This window comes from Pagrus major, chromosome 7 (genome assembly GCF_040436345.1).
Source record: "Pagrus major chromosome 7, Pma_NU_1.0".
Lineage (NCBI taxonomy): Eukaryota > Metazoa > Chordata > Actinopteri > Spariformes > Sparidae > Pagrus > Pagrus major.
Window position 1 is genome coordinate 15,215,174 of NC_133221.1, and position 20,129 is coordinate 15,235,302.

Below are 20,129 nucleotides of genomic sequence, written 5' to 3' on the forward strand. Positions count from 1 at the left end.
GGCACTCTCCCTTTGTGCATGTGCGTATACTGTAGCAGACGCAGACGCACACACACATTCTTTTAGAGTTAGTGTGATCAGAGGGGCTTGTGAGGCCGTGGGTTTTAAAAGTTGTGTTTTCAATACATAAGTGCCAGCCTTCCCTTTTGTACTGCACCGAGTGGCTGACATTAAAGGCATTTCTCTGCAGCACATGACAGCCAGATATGTGGTTCCATGCTCCTTCAATCAGAGCGCTCAAAGCAAACACACATGTAGCTGCTCCACTGACAGATCACTGAACTCGCTCACACATTCATATGTACTCGCCGACACACACTCACACATGGAAATGCAGCCAGTCCCGCACGCTTCTGTAACTCTCTCTCTGTCACACACGAATGAAAAAAAGCGGCGGCACACACGCTTTTTTCTGACCTGCTGTCGGAGGCTGCACCACCTGTCCTCAATAAATGTAACTTTTCACAAGGCAGCTATAGACACTGGCTGATCCTGCTTCAAAATACACCTCAGCACTGACGTCTTTATAACACTCATGCACAGATGCACATGTGAACAGGTGAGCGGATAAATGTGCCTGATACAGTATTAGACACAGGTTTCTGCTGTAGCGCTGAAGCTGCTGTGCTGATGAAGCGCTACGCAAATCATGTCCATGTCAATAAAAGATGCTTGAGCATATACTTTTATGAGTTGGGTGTTGCATTCACTACCACAAATACTTGTGGTTTATTTTACTGTAAGTCTTACTGCAGCTACTCTTGCACTGCAGTACATGCAGATGCAAATGCAGTTTAATTAATTCACATAACTTAGAGAGAAAAAGTTGAACCTTTTCTTTAGAGAAATGCATAGCTATGAATGTACAGGATATAGCTACAGAGGATGTGATTATTATTCTGTGTGGCCTCCACCGATTTGAAAAGACTTACAGTACATCTGTTGAAACAAGGAAACAAGTTAAGCAGGGTAGATTAAGGCAGAAAAGATAAGATATTAATACAGCGCAGTGTGAGACTAACTTCATCTCCAGAATCTCCTCCAGCTGTTTGCGTCGCTCTGAGCGAAGACTATTCAGGTATCCGTCTCTCTCATGCAGGGACTGCTGAGTGGAGGACAAGCGCATTTTGGTGGCGTCCAGCTCTTGCCGTGTCTTCTCCAAAGCCCCCATCAGCTCCTCCAACTATTCGAGGGGAGATGAATACACACAGGTTTAAATATAATCAAAACCTACAAGGGAAATCATGTAACATGTTATTTAAAGTTCAATATACACAGTCTATTATAGACTTACGCATGCACAATCACACACATGTACACATGCATATGGTAAAGTCATGAAACACACACTTTTATGGATTTTATGGCCAATTTCGGGGGGTATGTGTATTGGAATGCTAAAATTAGGTGAAATGACTGCCTAAACATGAAAACAAATCACCAGTTGACTTCCAGGGAGAGATGAAAATACTGAGGTCAAAGGTTAGTTGAATGATATGTACTTTGACCCCTGCGCTGAAAAACAAAGGTTCCCTCTTCTCTCCCACCTTTCTCCACTTATTTTATCTCCCTCTCAAGTGTGGCTCCACTTCAGAGCAGGTGAGAATAACGCTCAAGCCCTCAACTACGTCTCCTCCCTCCGCAAACACATGCCCTCCAGCCACACAGGCCTGCGTGTCCAACCTGAGTGGCGTCTGACACACAGGATGTGACCTCAGGGCGTCATTATCCTAAGACAGGAAGTATCTAATTGTCTCACAACTACTTTACAATAGGATGCATTACTAGGCAGGCTTGTTCAGATGATGTGAATGGAGGACTGTTGGAGCTAACATGATGATGATTTGCAGATTTGTGATATAAGATAGTTAAACAATAAATTCGGAGGTATTGGGTCTTGAAGACAGGGGGAAAAAGTGAAGGAGAAGCAAAAAGAGAAAAAAAGGTTTCAGGGGAAAGCACTCCATGGGGTAGGACATGAAAAAAGGAATGGGCCTCTTTTATGAAGGGGCCAAATCGTTCACACATTTTCAGGACACTCTCCATCTCCGCCGCTTTTCTAGGTGTGTTTCACAGATGTCAGATAACGTGCTCGCTGACTGGTCATGAATATCACATATGGAGGGAGAGAAGAAAGGCTGAGAGCAAAGCGAGGGTGGAATAGAGGAATCCGAAATGGTGGGAAAGTGACAACTTTCAGTCATAACTTCCTGGGAATGTAACAAAGCATTGTTTGTAATAAAATACACCTCTTTATCCCTGCCAACAACAACTGACCTGGTATCCAGCAGTATTAACAAGACATCAAACTGTCCAAAATCACACCACGTTTCATGTTTGATGTCTTCTTTCAGGCTTAAAAAAATCCAAGCCAGTCTTTTCATCTTGAGAGCCAAGGGTCACACACACAAAACTCCATTTACACCCACCACATGTCTATCAACCCTCATGCGCCAAGTGCCTACCTCCCAGTCCCCCATTAGCCAGCCACCCAGGCTAGACCTCACTTCACAATCACATCATTAATAAGGAATACAATGCATTTTAGTGAAATTAGGGACCTAATCAGCTTAGCCAAGAGCCTGTGCGTGCTAATTTAGCTCAACTTCAAGGCAAAGCCCCCCAGCCAGGCTAAGGCTCACTAAGACTGGCCCAAAGCCCCTTTAGTTGCTAAGCTGATTGGGGGCTCAGAGGTAAGGGCCAAATCCCTCTTGTCCATTTGCGTCGGTGTTGCTGGTTCAAAGGCCTAGTTCAAACGCCACAGAAGGGGAGAGAGGGAGAGAGACAGGAACAGAGACGAAGAGAAAGGGAGAGAGAGAGTGGAGGTAATCGGGCAAGACAACTTAAGAAGGCAGATGGGAAAGAACGAGGCCCGGGACAATGGACGGACAGCAGATATGATGGCAGGAGAGAGACAAGAGACAGAGAGAGGAAGGAGAGGGGGGTGTGAAGAAAAGTGACCCCAGGGGCATTACCCATGCTCCATTTCAGCAGGTCAGGCTGATGGAGGACTTTCAGCGCATTACACATCATGAGACTGATTACTCCGGGACAGAGGAGAGAAGAAAGAAGAAAATCAAGGAAAGAGTGAAAGGAGAGGGGGGGAGGGATGTGAGAATGTGAGTCTGGCAGGGTGCTCTGAAATGCTGCCAGGGTCAGGTGATGTTTCAGAAGGACCTGTCCCTCCCTTTATTCCTCACCAACATCCCTCCTCACACACGAAAAGTCATTTTCCTCCGGACTGACGACTGTGTAAGTGCATGTTAATGGCATGTTGACTCGCTGACTCTTTTATGTGGTGACATCACGCTGGTTCACATTATTCAGAGTGATGACAGCACCAGGCAGTGTGCATCAACGACTGAGCAGCTCGAGTGCCACGCCAAATGGGCATCTTTCCTTGAGTCGCGGCTGCATCTCTATTCTCATACGCGTCAAGTGCAGTCGCCAGCATGACTCTTCGCTGGCTTGCTATGTTCTCTATGTATAGAGTCTGGTTTGAATCGAGTGAAGTCAATGAGTGTTAGCATGTCATAAATTGGGAAAAGGTTTTCCTGATTCTTTGGCTGCAAACAGGTTAACTCAGGTCAACGCTGAATCATCCACTTCTGTGCGTGCGAAAAGTCCCACAGACATAAATATTATTTTCTTTCAGACTTCTCAGCGGATCAGAATATTGTTTGATAAACACAGTATCCAAGCTGAGTGTAAGTCGAGCGTGTAAAGTCGAGAAATTGCAAAAAACAAGCCACAGTTAGCGTTGGCTCGCACTGAATTTTCTAAACTGAAACTGACCTTTTACTTTAACACTATCGGCTTCTATCTTTATGTGTGTGTGTGTGTGAGTTGGAGCATATGTGTGTTTGAGGCAATACAGCCACCATTCTGCCTCAAAATGTTGATTCTTGTTTTAACCGCAGATTGTTCTCAGGTTACTTGTGGCACTCATCAGTAATGCGAGGTCATTCTCATTCAAATGCACGCTCACACCAGGAGGAAACACACTCCCCTGCACTGTTTCTCTTTCCCACCACAGACACACCTATGCTCACACACACACACACACACACACACACACACACACACACACAAATACACACACGTACACTTTTTTGGACACACTTAAAGATGTGGGCCGACCAGCTGGAAGTCAGACAGATAGATAGCGAGACATACAGAGTAAAAAGGGCAGCCTGTGCTCCGTCAAGACTACAAGACTTAAGTCTACAAACTTGTTCAGGAATTCTGATTGCAAGCACATAAATTCACAATATGTTAAACACATGGTGGGATGTTTAATGAGAGACAGAAAATAAAACGCCGCAAGTTTTTGTCTCAGTTTTGAATTTCAGTCCGGAGGCAGAAAATAATCCACTGCATGTTGACAGAATAAAAATTGAATTATGAAGAAAGGAAAATAACAGACAGGAAGAAAAGGACAACTATCCACCTTGTAATAAGGGTATTTGTAGGTTAAGAGGTACATATTAACAGATTAAGGATCATTCATTCACCGCAGTCTGCCTGCAGTTACATTCTTAGCCACATGGGGGTGCAGTTAAGTTCCTCATATTTCCTCAGTGGTCCTTTTTAGTCCCAGGAGAGCTGAAACCTGGACTCTGTTTTAAAGGTGGGCCACACTTCCTGTTTAGGGATGCGTTAAACTATCAGTGTGTGTATGAGTGTGTGTGTATACTGTGTCTTGAGTCTTTCATCAGTGTGTGAAACATCAGGTAAACCTGTCTCTGGGCCTGAACTCGGGCACCCTCCTCTTGCGCCCAGAGAGCCTCCCTATGTGCGGAGGTGTTCATGCTCTCCCTCAGTGCCTTCTCCAACTCCCTGATCCGCTCTGCCGTCTCCCGCATGGCATCCTGGGAAGCTGAAAGAGGAGGCTGGAGGGCCGAAAAGATTTCAGAGGAGGGGGGTTGGAACCAAAGTAACAAAGCCAGAGAGAGAGGGTTTCTCTTTGAGCATACTTTTGTTTTAAAGGCTCATCATTAAATGTGTTTTGCACTGGAATAATACTTCACTGACAAAAGAAGATTTGACAAAAGGTGTATTTGTCGGACGCTTTGCTAAAAGTCCAGTCCATGTAAAATAGAAACAAAGGAAACGCTCAAGAAAGCTAATAGCTGCGGTGAGAGAAGAACAACACTTCTCCAAGAAAAGAAAGAGACACAGCCAAGACAGAAGAGAGTGATAAGTGATGGAGAGAGAGTCTGTGTAAGTGCTATGACCTTTGCCGACATCCGTTCGAGTGTGCGCATGTGTGAGTGTGGATGTGTGGAGCAGACCGTGCGCGTTCACATGCACAGTTTGTGTGTGGCCTCTCTGACACCCATGGTGAGTGGGGGAAAAGGATCCCTCTCCACACTGGGTGATGGAACTGTGAAAGAAAACACTGGACAGAAATAATAAACCCCCCCGATTCTCTCTCACTCATTTTTTTTTCAGACGTTCTCTCCCACTCCTCAAAAAGTTGACTCGCCTTTGAGTTCACACGTTCACACTTCTGTGGGAGCCGTGCAGAGGAGACACGTTCAAATCTGAACAAAAGAGTTTAGTTACACTTGTTGCAAAGAACAAACTAGGGACGTGCCAGTTGGATACTCAGTACATAAGTTCCACAATAGCCAAAAACACCACATTAGATGTTGTAGGAAAGAAGGTTAAAGTCACTTAATAACAATGGTTGCATTGCATGTGAGCAGGGTTGGGCAGATAACTTTGAAATGTAGTCAGTTACTGAATAGAAATTACATGGCACAAGTAGTAATGTAATCTTTTGGATTACATTTTTTTTGCAACAGAAATACTGCACAAAAAATATGTTTGTCTCTTTAAACATATCAAAACATGTTCAATGCAATTACAATGCATTTTGCATGTTCAGCATTTACAGTTGGTGAAATTAAATTACTCTTACAAAAACAGAACTGACACAGAAGACAGATGAACTGTTCTACAACCTCCACCAAGGCCCAACAGTCCCCTTCAATCAATCCTGATTCAATATCAGATAAAACATATTTAAATTCACTTGATCTGGATTTTTATTAGGATCTGCATCAAATTGTATTCAGTCATAGATACCAGCCACCTAAAAACGCCTGATTTTTTCATCAAGATCCATCCATTATTCCCTGAAAAATGGTGTGAAAATGGAAGGTGTGACGTCACAAAAAACGAATGCAAAGAAAACTCAAAAACATCATAACTAGTAAAAGGGGAAATTGCAGACTTCACTGTGAAATGTTTTGATGTTGCACTGCGCCACACTACAAACACACTGAAATCTCATCTCTGCTTGTAAAAGCAAGTTAGTGACCTTAGAATGCTTGCAGATACACAGCTGATATATGGAGCTCAACGTGAATGTGCATGTGTCTAATGTTATAACTCAGTCTGACAGCACTTTGAATAGACTTTTGTTTCGGTATTGCATAAAATGAGCTCCAGGCTAAACATTGCCATGGCTCACACATGGGGAATCTATTGTGACGGAAAATGAGGATACGCTAAAAGCACTGAAAAAGGTCAAGTGAAAGTCACTTTACCAGACAGTGCCAGGGGAAATTTGTTTTGAATTGGTACCCTCAATGTGGCTTCTATCATTAAACAAGCCTACAAGATTTATCAATGATAAATAACTGGGCTCCTTCATGAAAAAAAAAGGCTGTTTATGACCAAAAAAGTCATAAAAAAGCTGGCTAATTCAGTGATACTGACTAAAATAAGAGCAATGGGATTACCCCTGAGTGTGATGGAAATAAGTGCCAAGCCAGCCAAATCACAAGCGGATACTTGTGGCTCGTCACGTCAGCACGACACAGCTGGAGGTGAGCGACAAACAGCCGCACACACCCGTACAGAGGCATGCTGTGTGCGTCAGCAGTCCAAAGCTGTAATTGGATGTGACAGACGGGCAGTAATTCGATGCACCAGAATCAACAAGTTCTGGTCTGACCCCGCCCAACAGACAGACACACACAAATGCACGCACACACACACTCATACACACACCCCACTGAGATGGGGCTGCCACCGCTGGACCCTCGAGTGAAACCTGACCAGAAAACCATGTCTGTGTGCGTGTGCACAGAATATGTGTCCGTCTGTCTGTGTCAGTGCATACTGTGTGTTATGTGAGTTTTATTAGTGAGAAGAGAATATTGCTGACTTTCAATATAAAGAATGGAAACAAGAGGGCACGAGAGATAGGGAGATACAGACAGAGGGGAGAAATGGGAAGATAATTGCCTCTGCAGCACCAATCATCACCTAATGCCCCTGGGAAGGATCATTATGGAGTCTGGCCCTTTCTGCTTTGATGGAGGGATTATAATCACTAAAATAAACTAGCAGTGAGTGAGAGAATGCACCATTCCAGCAGCTGTACACCTATGATCCTCAGCTTCACACAAACCACTCAGTATAGCCTGATCCAGGCAGACGCAAACATCTGTCTCTGTCAAAAAAAGTCAAGTGTGTGGCATCAAACTCTGTGTTGTATTTCACGATCCCAAAAAATGTTAAGTATGCGTGCATGCCCAGAAGTTTCATATGCAGTTTCAGCGAAGTGCACAGACTGTGGGAAAAAAGCTGAGTCCATCCTCTTAAATGTCCCCAGATTATAAGGAGAGATTCTACAATCCTTCTAAATAGAGAGGGGTATAGAGTGTCGCTGATGCCCCTCTGTTACAGATAAAAGAGAATTAAAAGGCCTGTGTGAAGGCTCGAAGTGAACATTTCCGATGTGTGTTTTCTCTGTGTTTGTGAAGTGCAGCGTGGCGCGATGGAGACGATGGAGCGGAGAGATGCTATCGGCGAGTCCCACATAAACTCTCCTGGATGGACGGGGAGAGGGAGCAATGAGGGAAGGCCCTGTTTGTTTGTGTTTTCCCTCCAAGCGTGCTGTGTTCCTGATGGACCCGCAGATAAACGGAAGCAGAGAACGAGCAGGGGAAAGAGAGCGAGGTAGAGGCCACAATGCACCCCGGCTGCTGAGCAAACAAAATATAAAGAATATAGACTGTATTTATAAGATATCATCACAGATAGTTGGGCCTGTTATTGCAATATGAGACGAAATATCTTCTCAAATTTTGGATTTCGTTATATTGTGATATGGCATACAGTAAGTGTGTTCTTTTCCTGGTTTTAAAGGTTGCCTTACAACAATGTGATGTAATTTTCAGAATTTTCATGATATTATTATAAGGCCATATTGCCCAGTCTTTATCGATAATGAGCTGAAGTATGTGGTAGCCGTTCAAACTCTTGTATAGCCTTACTTTTACATTTTCTTTAGCATTTTTGGTAATCTTTTTAATGTATTGCTGCTTTAATCATCAATATTTATTATATATTATATTATAAATTTTCTCACGGTCTTGTTTATTTGTTCAACATTTCATCACATCTCATATGTTGACTGATGAGAACCTAACAAAAAGAAAGACATCACAGTGCAGAAATGCTAAAGCTTTGCCATATCAGAAAGAACTAAAATGTAAAGCTCAGAGCACATCTGACCACAATTTTTTTAATGATACAACTTCAGGTTGTCTTGTTGAAACGCTTGTTTATGTCAAGGGTTTACATTAAAACAAATGTTTACAGCTGTGCTCGCAGCTCAGCTTACAGCTCTTAGCATACAGCTAACGGCAGCATTTGGACAAGACATTTGGACACCCTGGACAAGACACCAGTGTATCACAGGGCTTTCATACTTTCACTCCACTACATCTTGGAGGCACGTATTGTACTTTTTACTCCACTACATTTTTTTGATACCTTTAGTTACTAGTTACATTGCAAATTGCATGCTGATGTTTGAAGTGAAAAATCAAGGGATCATGAAATCATTTTTACGATTAGCAAAAGTGGTGGACAGACAGACATCCATGGGACCATGCTGGTAGCGTATCTATCAGCCGGGTTTTGCATCAGCATAAACACTATTTCTGGGCAATATATGATAATACATGCACTTATATAAAAAATGGTACATCAAGAATCTCTCTCCTGCCGGACTAAACTCACTTGTTCCCAAGTGAGCCATTTCACCACCACTCCCGGCTGGCGTATGGAGCTGATTTCTGCCGGACTAAATGCCTGTCTCTTCCACTTAGCACTGACTCTGAGATGCACTGAGGGAGGGAGGGTTCTCTCTGCTCAGAGAAGCAGAATTATACAGAGAGGGAGTGAGAAGCAAGTAGAGAGAGATAAAGGAAGGGGATAAGATTATACTTTCCAAAGAACGGCTTGCAAAAGAGGTGAGACGGAAAGAAGAGAGGAGGGCAGGAGAGCGCAGTATGAGTCAATCTGCTTTCTTTTGGGATGAAGAGGTGATGAAGAGCTAACTAGAGGCCAAGGAATGTGCACATATGCACAGACACACACATATTCAAACCTGTGATAAAGAGTGTGGATGTCCATCAGTCAGAGCATCTTTCCTCATCTCACCCGGCACCGTCTGCTTCTGGATGTTCGGAGACTTGATTTGCCTTCAGACAGAGATAGATGGGTGACAGCAGATAAAGTGGAGTAAAGAAAGGTAAACCAATCATGGAATAAAAAAAAATGATGTGTATTCAACACAATATGACCATGGTATGTGCCATGTATGGATGCAAACTCCTCTTGCACAATATACAATGGCCCTATTTGACTTTTAAAAGATTTTTCTAAACCAACAGTTTGAATTTGTGGTGCATTTGTTAGCGAGTGTTTATTAATAAATGCAATGTTTGATCATTCTGTTTCACCTTATTTTCACAGTTAAAACAAAGCCTGCATATTGCATCACACAGGTAAAAAGCAGGGCTGCCGTGTGTACAGTAAAACTGAGAAGTACTGTGCGTACGTCTAGTCTTTGTAACTTGGCAGACTGGGACAAGACAAGACTTGATCGATGGAGGTGAGACACTGCTGTGTAAATCTTTCAACAACAAAACACACAAACACATGCAGACAGGAGATGCAAGCACACGCACGCATGCAAACACACATGCTCAAAAATAGATATGTGCGAGAGGTGAGTCGACAGATAAGAAGGCAGGAGGACGCACACACACACACACACAAACACACACACACACACACACACACACACACAAGGGCATGTGTTTTGAAAAAATAAATTTGGGCAAGTCTATAGCAACTGCCAGAAACACACACACAGGATAATAAATCTGTTGTCAGTGTTGTGCATTGCTGAGGTTCTGATTACAGAGCTGAACCGTGTATTAACCAGCCAGGATGGCTGTGTATTTACCTCCACACTAAGGCCTGATCTTGTCATTTACCAAACTTACTTGGCAAGAGAATTATGGCACGCACACACATACACACACACACATAAACACACACAAACATACACACATAACTAGAGACAATCTTGAGACGGGAGAACACCAGCCACGACATCCGTCACCATGTTCACGTTCCGACTACGTTATTACATCAGTGTTCAGTAGTCATTATGACATTACTACATTAGTACTCAGTAGTCAGTACAAAATCATATTCAAACTTGGTCTTCATTTTGCTCTCAACTACACACCTTTGAAGTGTTGTGCCTGTATTTTGCACAGTTGTGATGCTATCGTGCTGACAAAATCTGTCTACAGACACACAGACAAACAATACCAGCACTGACGTACTCAAATAATCAAAGTACTCAAAACAGTTCCCTTTACAAATGGCTCTCCAGGACCACATTTGCCATGATGACAGACACACACACACACACACACACACACACACACACACACACACACACACACACACACACACACACACACAGACTCACAAGCTGTCACTTCGGGTAAATATACAGAAATATTCATGAACACACATGCAAGCACACACAGTCAATACGCTCGCTTGCAGACACACATGAACCCACAGAGCCCACGCACCATAAGACACACACAGCTGCACTTATACACAATCTATATGTTCGCACACTCTCAAAATAGAATCAAAACACACTCTTTGAGCTCCCAGATTGGCCTTCACACTTTTTTTGTTTTTCAAAAAAGTGTGAGGAAGCTGACAGTGACAAATTAGCGCTTAAGAGAACCCTCCAACACTGTAAACAGGCTGTGACCAGGCAGCTGCTAAAACGCGCCACATTATTATTCCATATCCACACTGGTGTGTTTACTCAGGGCAAAACCTACAAGCTGCCCCCACATATGGGCAAATATTTGCTGTCACAGCCTTTAGAATGGTGTGTGTGTCTGTGTGTGTGTGTGAAGGTGTGTGTGTCAGGTTTTATGAGTGATGTTGGGGTGCAATTAATGTGAAATACACTTAACAAGATGATGAAGAAATTTAATACACACTCCCCCTTGCCACACACACACACACACACACACACACACACACACACAGGATAGTTCAAAAGCTTTGAGGAATTATTTGTTATAATAAGAGAAGACAGAGCAGGACAGCAGTACTCTATGTCAGTATTTATATGTGATATTACTCCCCCTGTACAAACACACACAGCGTTGGTCAGTTTATCAGGCCTGTCGTTTTATGTCTCTGGTTAATTTCTTTATTTCTTTTTTATTAAAATGACACGGCTGTTGATTTTACAAGTTATTTTTATCTTTCTTACAAGTGGGTTTTGAAAAGTGCTGCGTAAATAAAGATAATCATTCAATTCTGTTACCATTGTGAATGAAGTATATGTACACACATGTGCACACATGTTTACACAGTGAGGAGGAGGAGAGGAATCTGTTTATACTCGGACCTTTGATGTCTCTGTGTGTGTTTTTACTAACTCAGAGGCCTGTCCATGGAGAACAAACTTGCCATGAGGGCATATCAGCTATCACACACAGCCGCTACTGGTACAGGTGTATAAACCGGCAGACTGATAGCCGATACGCCCCCATCAACCCATCAGTGCAAAATGAAGTAAGTGTTTTGACCAATGTGAAGGCAAATGAGGGCACGCAGAGTGTGAATAAGGAGCAGACGGGCTGGGCTGCATGTGAGTGGAAAATATGAAGGAGAGCCATGATTTGTCGATTGCCGAAATGAGTAAATTCATGGGGGGAAAATAGTATTTTATTGCCGTGACACTTCTTAGAAAGATGAAGAGAGAAAAAAAGAAAGAGAGAGCACTGTGCACGAGTCCAGCCATTTCCTAAACCGAGCGTAATAAGTAATTTTTCACATTTCCTCTTGCTTCTTTCACCTGGAGCACTCCACGCATCCGCCTTCCAACATAAGCAGCTCCGCTTTATTCCTGGCTGTCAAAGTACAGCTCTGTTTTTTGTTTTTTTCTTTGGTCTAACTTTATCTCTTCTACTTTCCTTTTCCTTTATCCCTTTGACATTATTTTCCTCTTCGTCTTTATCCTTCATGTTTTGTCTGTTAGAACTCAGGAAACAAAAAAGATTTATGAGGAATTGAAGATCCTCTCTCCCCAAGAGGATAACTGCTGGCGTGCCCTCGAGCAAGGCCCAAAAGCCCCGTTTCCACCGAGCAGTCCGGTTTAGTTCAATTCAGTTTTTCACACTTTAGAGCGTTTTTATTTTGCGTCCCAATTGTCAAAAGAACAAACAACTTGGTTTGTACTATCCTGTGTCTTCCTCATCCTTCTGTTGAGGTACCTAGCTGATCCAGTACTTAAAGGTGGAGTTAAAACACTGCTGACCACTGATTGGTCAGTCCGTACAGTCAGAGTCGTCTCGTCCTCTGCGCTCTGAAAAAGGATTTCACTTCCTGCTGTTTCAGCGGTCTTCTGGCTTGCTGCCTGCGGCGTTTTCTCAAGTAAAGCTAGGTTCCTTGTCGTAATAAATAAACACACGTGTGCTGTTTTTAGAGTTTGTGTGGTCGAGCAAAGGAGAGAGAGTGGAGCGTAAGGAGTGAGTGGATAAGCGAGAGCGGCAGAAAAGTGACGGTAAGTGCGAGCGGAGCAGAGGAAAACAAGGTTAGCAGTATGTATCTGCTGTCAGTCGGGCAGTTATGTACAGTATAGGTCACAGTGTGTCACTTGATAAATGCATCGGTCATCGGCCAGTAACAACCCTGCCTACATTTAGGTGAACTGTCCGCAGTGGCTAAGCAGATCTGGGAGTTAGGTGCAGGTAGCAGTGGTTACGTAGGGTTCAAAAGGGTATCGTATAGCAAAAGTACTGCAGTGGAAACACAGCTAAAGAGTAACTGAATGACTCCAGTAGAGCTGCTGAGCGGCCAATAGCAGGAAGCTGCGGTCACACTGGGCCGCTCCCAGATCTGAATGTGGGAAACTGTGAATATTAAGTAGGGTGTTGCTGGAAAAGAGCATGTATTCTCAGTTGACTTTTCCTGGGTAAATAAAGGTCAAAAGGAGCAATAACCACTGAAAAAAGAAAAAAAATCTGATTTCTATCTTCCTTTCATAAACTTTAATTCTTCCTCCTGTCTTTTAATAAACAGCAGAGTGGTAGAAAATCCTCTGATTTCACATTGCTGACAGGGACACACACCAGGGCAGTTACTACACAGGGTTGGACAATACATGGGATAGCAGGCAGATACGATCTGAATGAAATACATTCTCTGTAGTGCAAAAAGAGGAGGGGTACAGGAAAAGGAGAGGAGGACAAGAAACGTGGGGATATGAAAGTGTGGCATAACAGTGACTGGAGTCTTAAGTTTTATCTGAGGCGCTTGTCTGGATGCAGCGATGAAAGATCCAAACAGAACGAGCGTGTTTATTAATGATAGATGCTTTATGGTGCCCAGACACGTCTTATCGCAGTACAAATACAGTTTCAATGTTGCTTTAATGTATTGTCTGTGTGCGTGTGACAGGGTCAAACAGAAAGGAGTTAGCGGTTAAATGTAAGAAAATGTAATGTGATGCTCTGTTTATGGAGCATTGTCTAAGTATTTGTGTTAGAAAACACCTCCTCTCTGCTGCAGGTGCAACTTGTCTATATTTCACAATAAAACAGGAAGTTTGGGTCATTTTCAAAGCTAAAATGCCCATTTAATTTGTCTGGACACCTGCAAATGCGCACAGTTTACAAACAATTTCACGTAGAAATATTATATACAAAGTCTTTGGAGGTTTTGTGTGTACTGGCGCTTGTGCATACAGTGTGTTCGCTTTCACAAGATTGATGCTCTCAACATCTGGAGTTTGATTATGGTCATAGGAAGAAGGCCAACAGTGATATGTGTGCATTTAAATGGTTGTTTGTGAGAATATTTTTCCGCCAACAAACAACGATTCCTATCAGCCAACAGACCCGACACTAACATGTATTCTCCGAGACACACACACGCACACTCACACACATACAGCATGTACATGTATACACACGCACGCCTCCTTTATCCTGAAACCCTCCCTTACATACCAGAGTGCTTACCACGTCAATAGCTGTGATATGGTGAGACTGGAAGGCTGATTTATTTTTTCAAAGTCTAGCTCCCACATCACCGCAGAAACATTAAAAGTACAGGACAGGAACAGCATTAAGAAAAATAATGAAATAACCAGTTAACAAAAATAGCCATGAAGCAAGGAGTGAAGGGAAAAGAGTAAAAGAAACATAGCTTTATGTTCATCCAACATAAAAAATCTTTTGTCACAAGTTACATCTCAAATTTATGTAACTGCAGATGCTTTAATGCAACAACCTCCATTCACTGGACTCATTCTCTTGTACTTTCTGAGAATTAATTACATGTTAACTACATAAATTACAAAAAAATGAAAAATGATACAAGGCAAACACTCCAACTGCTACTTAATCAAATGCATGGGGAAAGGGTAAGAATGATTCACTCCTATTATGTCATACCGTGAAATGTATTCATTATTCCACTTTTGTCCACCATATCTGCACGAAATGCTCCAGGGGAGTGTAACCATGGCTTTCAGAGCTTTACTTACTTTTAGCATTAGTGCTAACAGCAGATACAGATGCTTTCCACAAAGCCTGTTGGGTGTCTCTGATCACAGATAAGTTTGGCCCTACACCTACACACATTAAAGCAAATAAAACACCAACACTAAACTACCTCATGTTTTCTCTGACGGCTTATAGTAGATCACCAGGAGATCTAAGCTATGAAATAGCTGTGAGTGAGTCCTCCATGTGCTGGAAGGTATTTATGATAATGACCTTCTGGCTACATTCATCCTCGACTCTCTCTGCTTCACTGCCAATTGGATGAGAAAGTGTGTATTTCCTCATCTGCTCCTCTTCTGCTCCATCCAGATAGCGGTTAATAGGCCATCTGACCGAGTTCCAACAGAAACAGTCTGATTAAAAAGACATTCATCCTCTGCCAGACACATCTCACACAGTCTTACACAGAAGTCTAATCAGCACACGGAGACACTGCCCACTCTGTCAGATATCACATGTGTCAGACATACACACATGCAAAATTCTTGTGTCTGTATTAAAGCCTGAACGATATATATTGCGCCATTATGAAAACTCTCTTTTTACAGATTATAATGTATAAAAAGATACATGGAATATATCAAATTCCCAGTAAGTTTACTGTTTCAGTGCTCTGATGTTATTTCAGACAATAAAGTTTGTTGTTCAACTATAAAATATCCTGCCTCCATGACTTATCTTTGTCACGAGTGTGTGAATACCACATTTGAGGGATCATTTAAAAAAAATGTGTGTATAACAGCTGAAATATCACTATCAGAATCTTTTACTTCCTCTTATTGGTATTGGCATCAGCCCCAAAAATCAAGTATCGGTCGGGCTCTAGTCTGTATATATGTTTAATGCTGTTGATAAGACTGTATGTTTTTCATAACTACAATAACTTTAAACTTGATTAAATAAATTGATTTCAATATTAACTGCATTTGAAACATCACAGTTTTGTAACTGTAAAGGCTCAGCTACACCAAGTGTTTCTGTTCTCACTAGTCACAAGTTCAAGTTCAAGTTAGCTGCACTGTCACGAGAGCTATTCCCCTCATTTGGGTTTGGGGGGAGCTACATTAGCAAAACAATGGTCGAGGGATCCAACACTGAGACTTTGTTTCGACCTTAAAGGACAAGTTCAAGCTACTTCAGATGGGTGCACGGTAACGTTTTTAGCTTAAAAAGCGACAGGACAGGACAGCTATAAGATTTCAGCTTTCAAATAGTGTAATTAACAGCTTTTCAAATCATCTCGAGACTCGAGGAGATTGGATTATGGCAGCCGAGCTATATGGAGCCATTTAACATGATTTTTTCACATTTTCAAACAAGTCCCCATCTGCTTCAGTTGTTAAGGAGAATGTTCCGACACTGTTGTGAAATAAATGAATGGAGTGTAATCATTAAACCATGAAACCATCCTGAGACTATAATTGTACCATCAAAATCTAGAATTGTTGCATCCCCAGCAGCTATGTACTTAAATAGTACATAAAGTATGTGTTCATGTGCTTTTACATTAAATAAAGTCTTTTCTATTCTATTCTATATATGTATGTTTATAGTGGCAGTGTTTGACTGCAGTGGATCGTCCTCTGATAACCTACGACTGACCTGCATGTGACCCCTGAACTGTGAGTGCTGACCAGACGGAAGGGGTCAAACCGATAGGAGTGACTGGCTGACACTAATGAGACAGCAGCCCCGATAAGATGGACGAGCTGCGGTGAAAGAAACTCTTCCAATGCTTGAATCCAAACAATCCTGCCTCGCAAATGGCTGTGCACACACATGCACAGAAACTAAACGCACAGATTAACACACACATGTGCATGCGTACACTCCGGTGACAGCTGCATGTGAGTAGCAGACACATGTAGAGGTAGAGGCGTGACGCATGCATGCACGCGTGGAAACAGAGAGGAGACTGTGTGAACGAACTATGCGGGAGCTACTGTATCCCTATTATACTTGATGCTCATGCGTTCCCACACAGTTTGAGTCAGCACAAGGTTTCCATGCCAGAGCAGAGAGTCTGTAAAACGGGTAATGAATGAGGCAGGAAACTGTGTTGGATCCAGCACATGCAGCCCATCCAGACCCATTCGAAACCATTCATGAACATAGCTAGCGTTAACACACCTGATGGGCCAATGTGTGTTTTAAAAAATTGTTCTTTCACAGACATTTTTCAAAAGAGAAACCACCTACTATCAATCTACATTTACTGAGACGCCAGCCTGCAGCTGATCCAAGTAAAGATAGACACACATTGTGCAAACGCACATACAAAAACAGGTCTCTTTCTTTGCTTCTTTTTCGCACATCCTCGCACACAAACATGAAGTGAATATACTCACAAACACTCACATACAAGTACCTCTGTGTTGGCATCAAACAACCACTCATTTGGGTACATATGTGAGCACCATGCCAATCCATAAATCAGATGATAATTGAGTAGTACTGTGCCAGTAATAAACAGAGTAGTATAAACAGCCAGTGTCTGGGCTGGATACACCACCTCCCACTGGCATGCTGCTGGCTGCCTGCCTGGCAAACTCAAACACACACACACACACACACACACACATAAACGCACGCACGCAGGCACGCACGCACACACACACACACACACACACACACACAAATGCACACACACTTGCTGTACGGTAATGCAAAGACAGAAGCAAAACCACCTATCTATTGTTTTTACAGAGACACATGTGAAAACATAGTATGATATGAGGATAAACACACATGAGAGCACTCAAGATAGCGGTGAGATGTGAAGAAGCCTTGCAGAAGTCAGCACAACAGAGAGTCTATAGGTCTCCAGTGATATACATCAGGTAAACATATAGAGTCTCTCATTGTGTTGCTGCTGTGACAGGATTGTTTGCCATAAATGCGTTGTACATTTACTGTCCCGCGGGGATAGTCAAATCTGAGCTTTCCTGGGAATCAGATTTGAGCCAAAAACGCCCCAATTTCCAACTTTATACCTGGGAAAGTTTTAGCCCAACAGTCATGGCATGATGTCAAGAGTGATGGCTATGGACGGTGACGGCGGTATGATGGTATTTCAAACAGGCACGCTAAGAACTACTTACCCAGGTCTGCAGACGCTGATACACAAAAACAAACAATAAAACATTAAGCCAAATGATTAAAAGCAACACATGTACATCTGTCACGGTGTGCATTTCTAGAGTGTGATTACATCAGGCAAAAAGCATGACAGCGTGGAAGTGGTTTCAAGTGCTGGGAGGACACAATCTAGACAGTTTACGTCTTGTGGATTACTCCTTTATAAATAGAGCACTTAGGAATGAATTGAGATCTTACAAAGATCCGGTCACTTGGAAGGACACGGCTCTCTGAGGACACCCACATGGTGTCTTGTGATTGGATATGAATGTGGCTGAATTTTTGACCCTCACCTCTCAAGATCAGCAATTTTCTTCTCCTTGCATGATTTGTCTATTTCAGCATCCCTCAGAGCTGCCATTAGCCTCTCCACCTCCGCTTGTGACTTCCCAGATTCCTCTCTGTTGCGGGCCACTTCCTGCTCCAGGAGCCTCAGACGATCTGTGATGTCCGGACACTTCCGGGATGCTTCGTCTGTGTTTTGGGTCTTTGGGGACACAGAGGGAGTGGATACATTAGGTACAAAGATAGCCACAATGCACTGTATACATTATTATTAATGCAGCATTAAAGCACATACACAGCGGTCAGTTAAGGACATCTCAGAATTATCTTTCAAGCACTGCTGCTTTTTTGAGGTCATTGTCAGACTTCAGTTAAACTCTTCAGTTTAAACTACAATTTGTCACACTTTCTTTAACAGCCATTAGCCTTAGCTGTCCTGCCAGTGTATTGGATAACACATTCTTCCTCAGAACCCCTCATAAACCAGCTACAGATTAGTTTTGAATAGTCTAACTCTAACCCTAAACCTAACCCTTTAATAAACAAACAAAGCTAACCAACGTCAGATGAGGCCAATGAAGTACTGTGAGGCTGAGAGAGGCAAAGTTTAGTTGAACATGACAAAGCTTGGGCAGATGGATGTTGAGCTAAGCGTGACAAAGTGCAGCTCAGACCGATTAAAGTTAAGTCAAGTCTGGCAACAGAGAACTGAGTTCATCTGAGATGTCCTAGAGTGGCCTCTGCACAAGCACACACATGCAAGCGTAAACAAACAAGAAGCATAAAAGAACCTACCGTTGGGCTTGCAGCTGGTAGTCTATCTACTTTGGTTGGCACCTACAAGTTGATACAGAAAGATGGAAAAGAATTTAAGTATAGTTTTAAAATTTGAACATCCTTTTGCACTGTAAGATTGGATACTGACAGTTACACAGGGTCACGTGAGATAATCATGCATGGGGGTAGCTTTTAAATTTCAGGGAAAAGGTAAGTCAATCCTGAATATGCGGTTAGGGTCACATTCTAGCTGAAGCAGAACCAATCTGTACCCTCATCCGTTCTCATCCCTTCATCACCCGCTCCCCCTGGTTCCTCCGCTGCCTGTTTGTCTGTGGTTTGCTTCTATCAGTCTTCTCCCTGGGGCGTCCGTCATGTCGAGTTTGGAGTTCAGTCATTATCATTATAAAATTACCGTCTCCCTCTGTTTGGCTGCGATTTTATAAGACCACCAAACATCTTAATTTTTTTGTTGTTGAAAAAAGAAAAACAGCAAAGAAGCACCAGCACTGATGAATTCTTTGTTCTCTGAGAAAAATATCCCAGAGGAAGTTTGCAACCTAGAATTATCTTTCTCTCTGCTTCTCCCTCTTTCTCTCGGTCTTTACTTCTCTCTGTCTACTGTGTTTGCGAAGATTGTTTAACTTGTTGAAACAGCTGAGGCCACTCGTTTAAACATCATCAAGTGAGCGCACACGAACACGCACACACGTTGAGCAATTTCTTGTCAAGTCTACATAAGTCTGGGACTGTGCATGTAGCTCTGCATGGGTCTGTCATTAGAAAAAAAACCCAGAGGAGTGTCTGTTAACTATTACAACTCGCCAATCTGAACAAGAACCTCTTTCCAATTATAAGAAACCCACCAGATAAACCCTATGCACAAGTAGGCCCCTGCATATTGGAGATATAGCCATGGGCGCGACATATGGAACACAACTAAATGTTTGAAAGATCCAAAGCCTGACTTATGGTAGGGCACTCGACACGTTTGGT

General features: G+C 42.7%; 1 protein-coding gene across 1 annotated transcript in view; it reads right to left on the minus strand.

The window, feature by feature from the left end:
- Positions 1–20,129, minus strand: part of LOC141000099 (ERC protein 2) — a 122,914-nt gene that overhangs the window by 36,710 nt on the left and 66,075 nt on the right. The window contains 6 exon segments of the mRNA XM_073470732.1: positions 1,023–1,183; positions 4,740–4,879; positions 6,827–6,833; positions 9,416–9,509; positions 18,359–18,558; positions 19,152–19,193. Of these exon segments, the coding sequence (XP_073326833.1) occupies positions 1,023–1,183; positions 4,740–4,879; positions 6,827–6,833; positions 9,416–9,509; positions 18,359–18,558; positions 19,152–19,193 (644 nt within the window).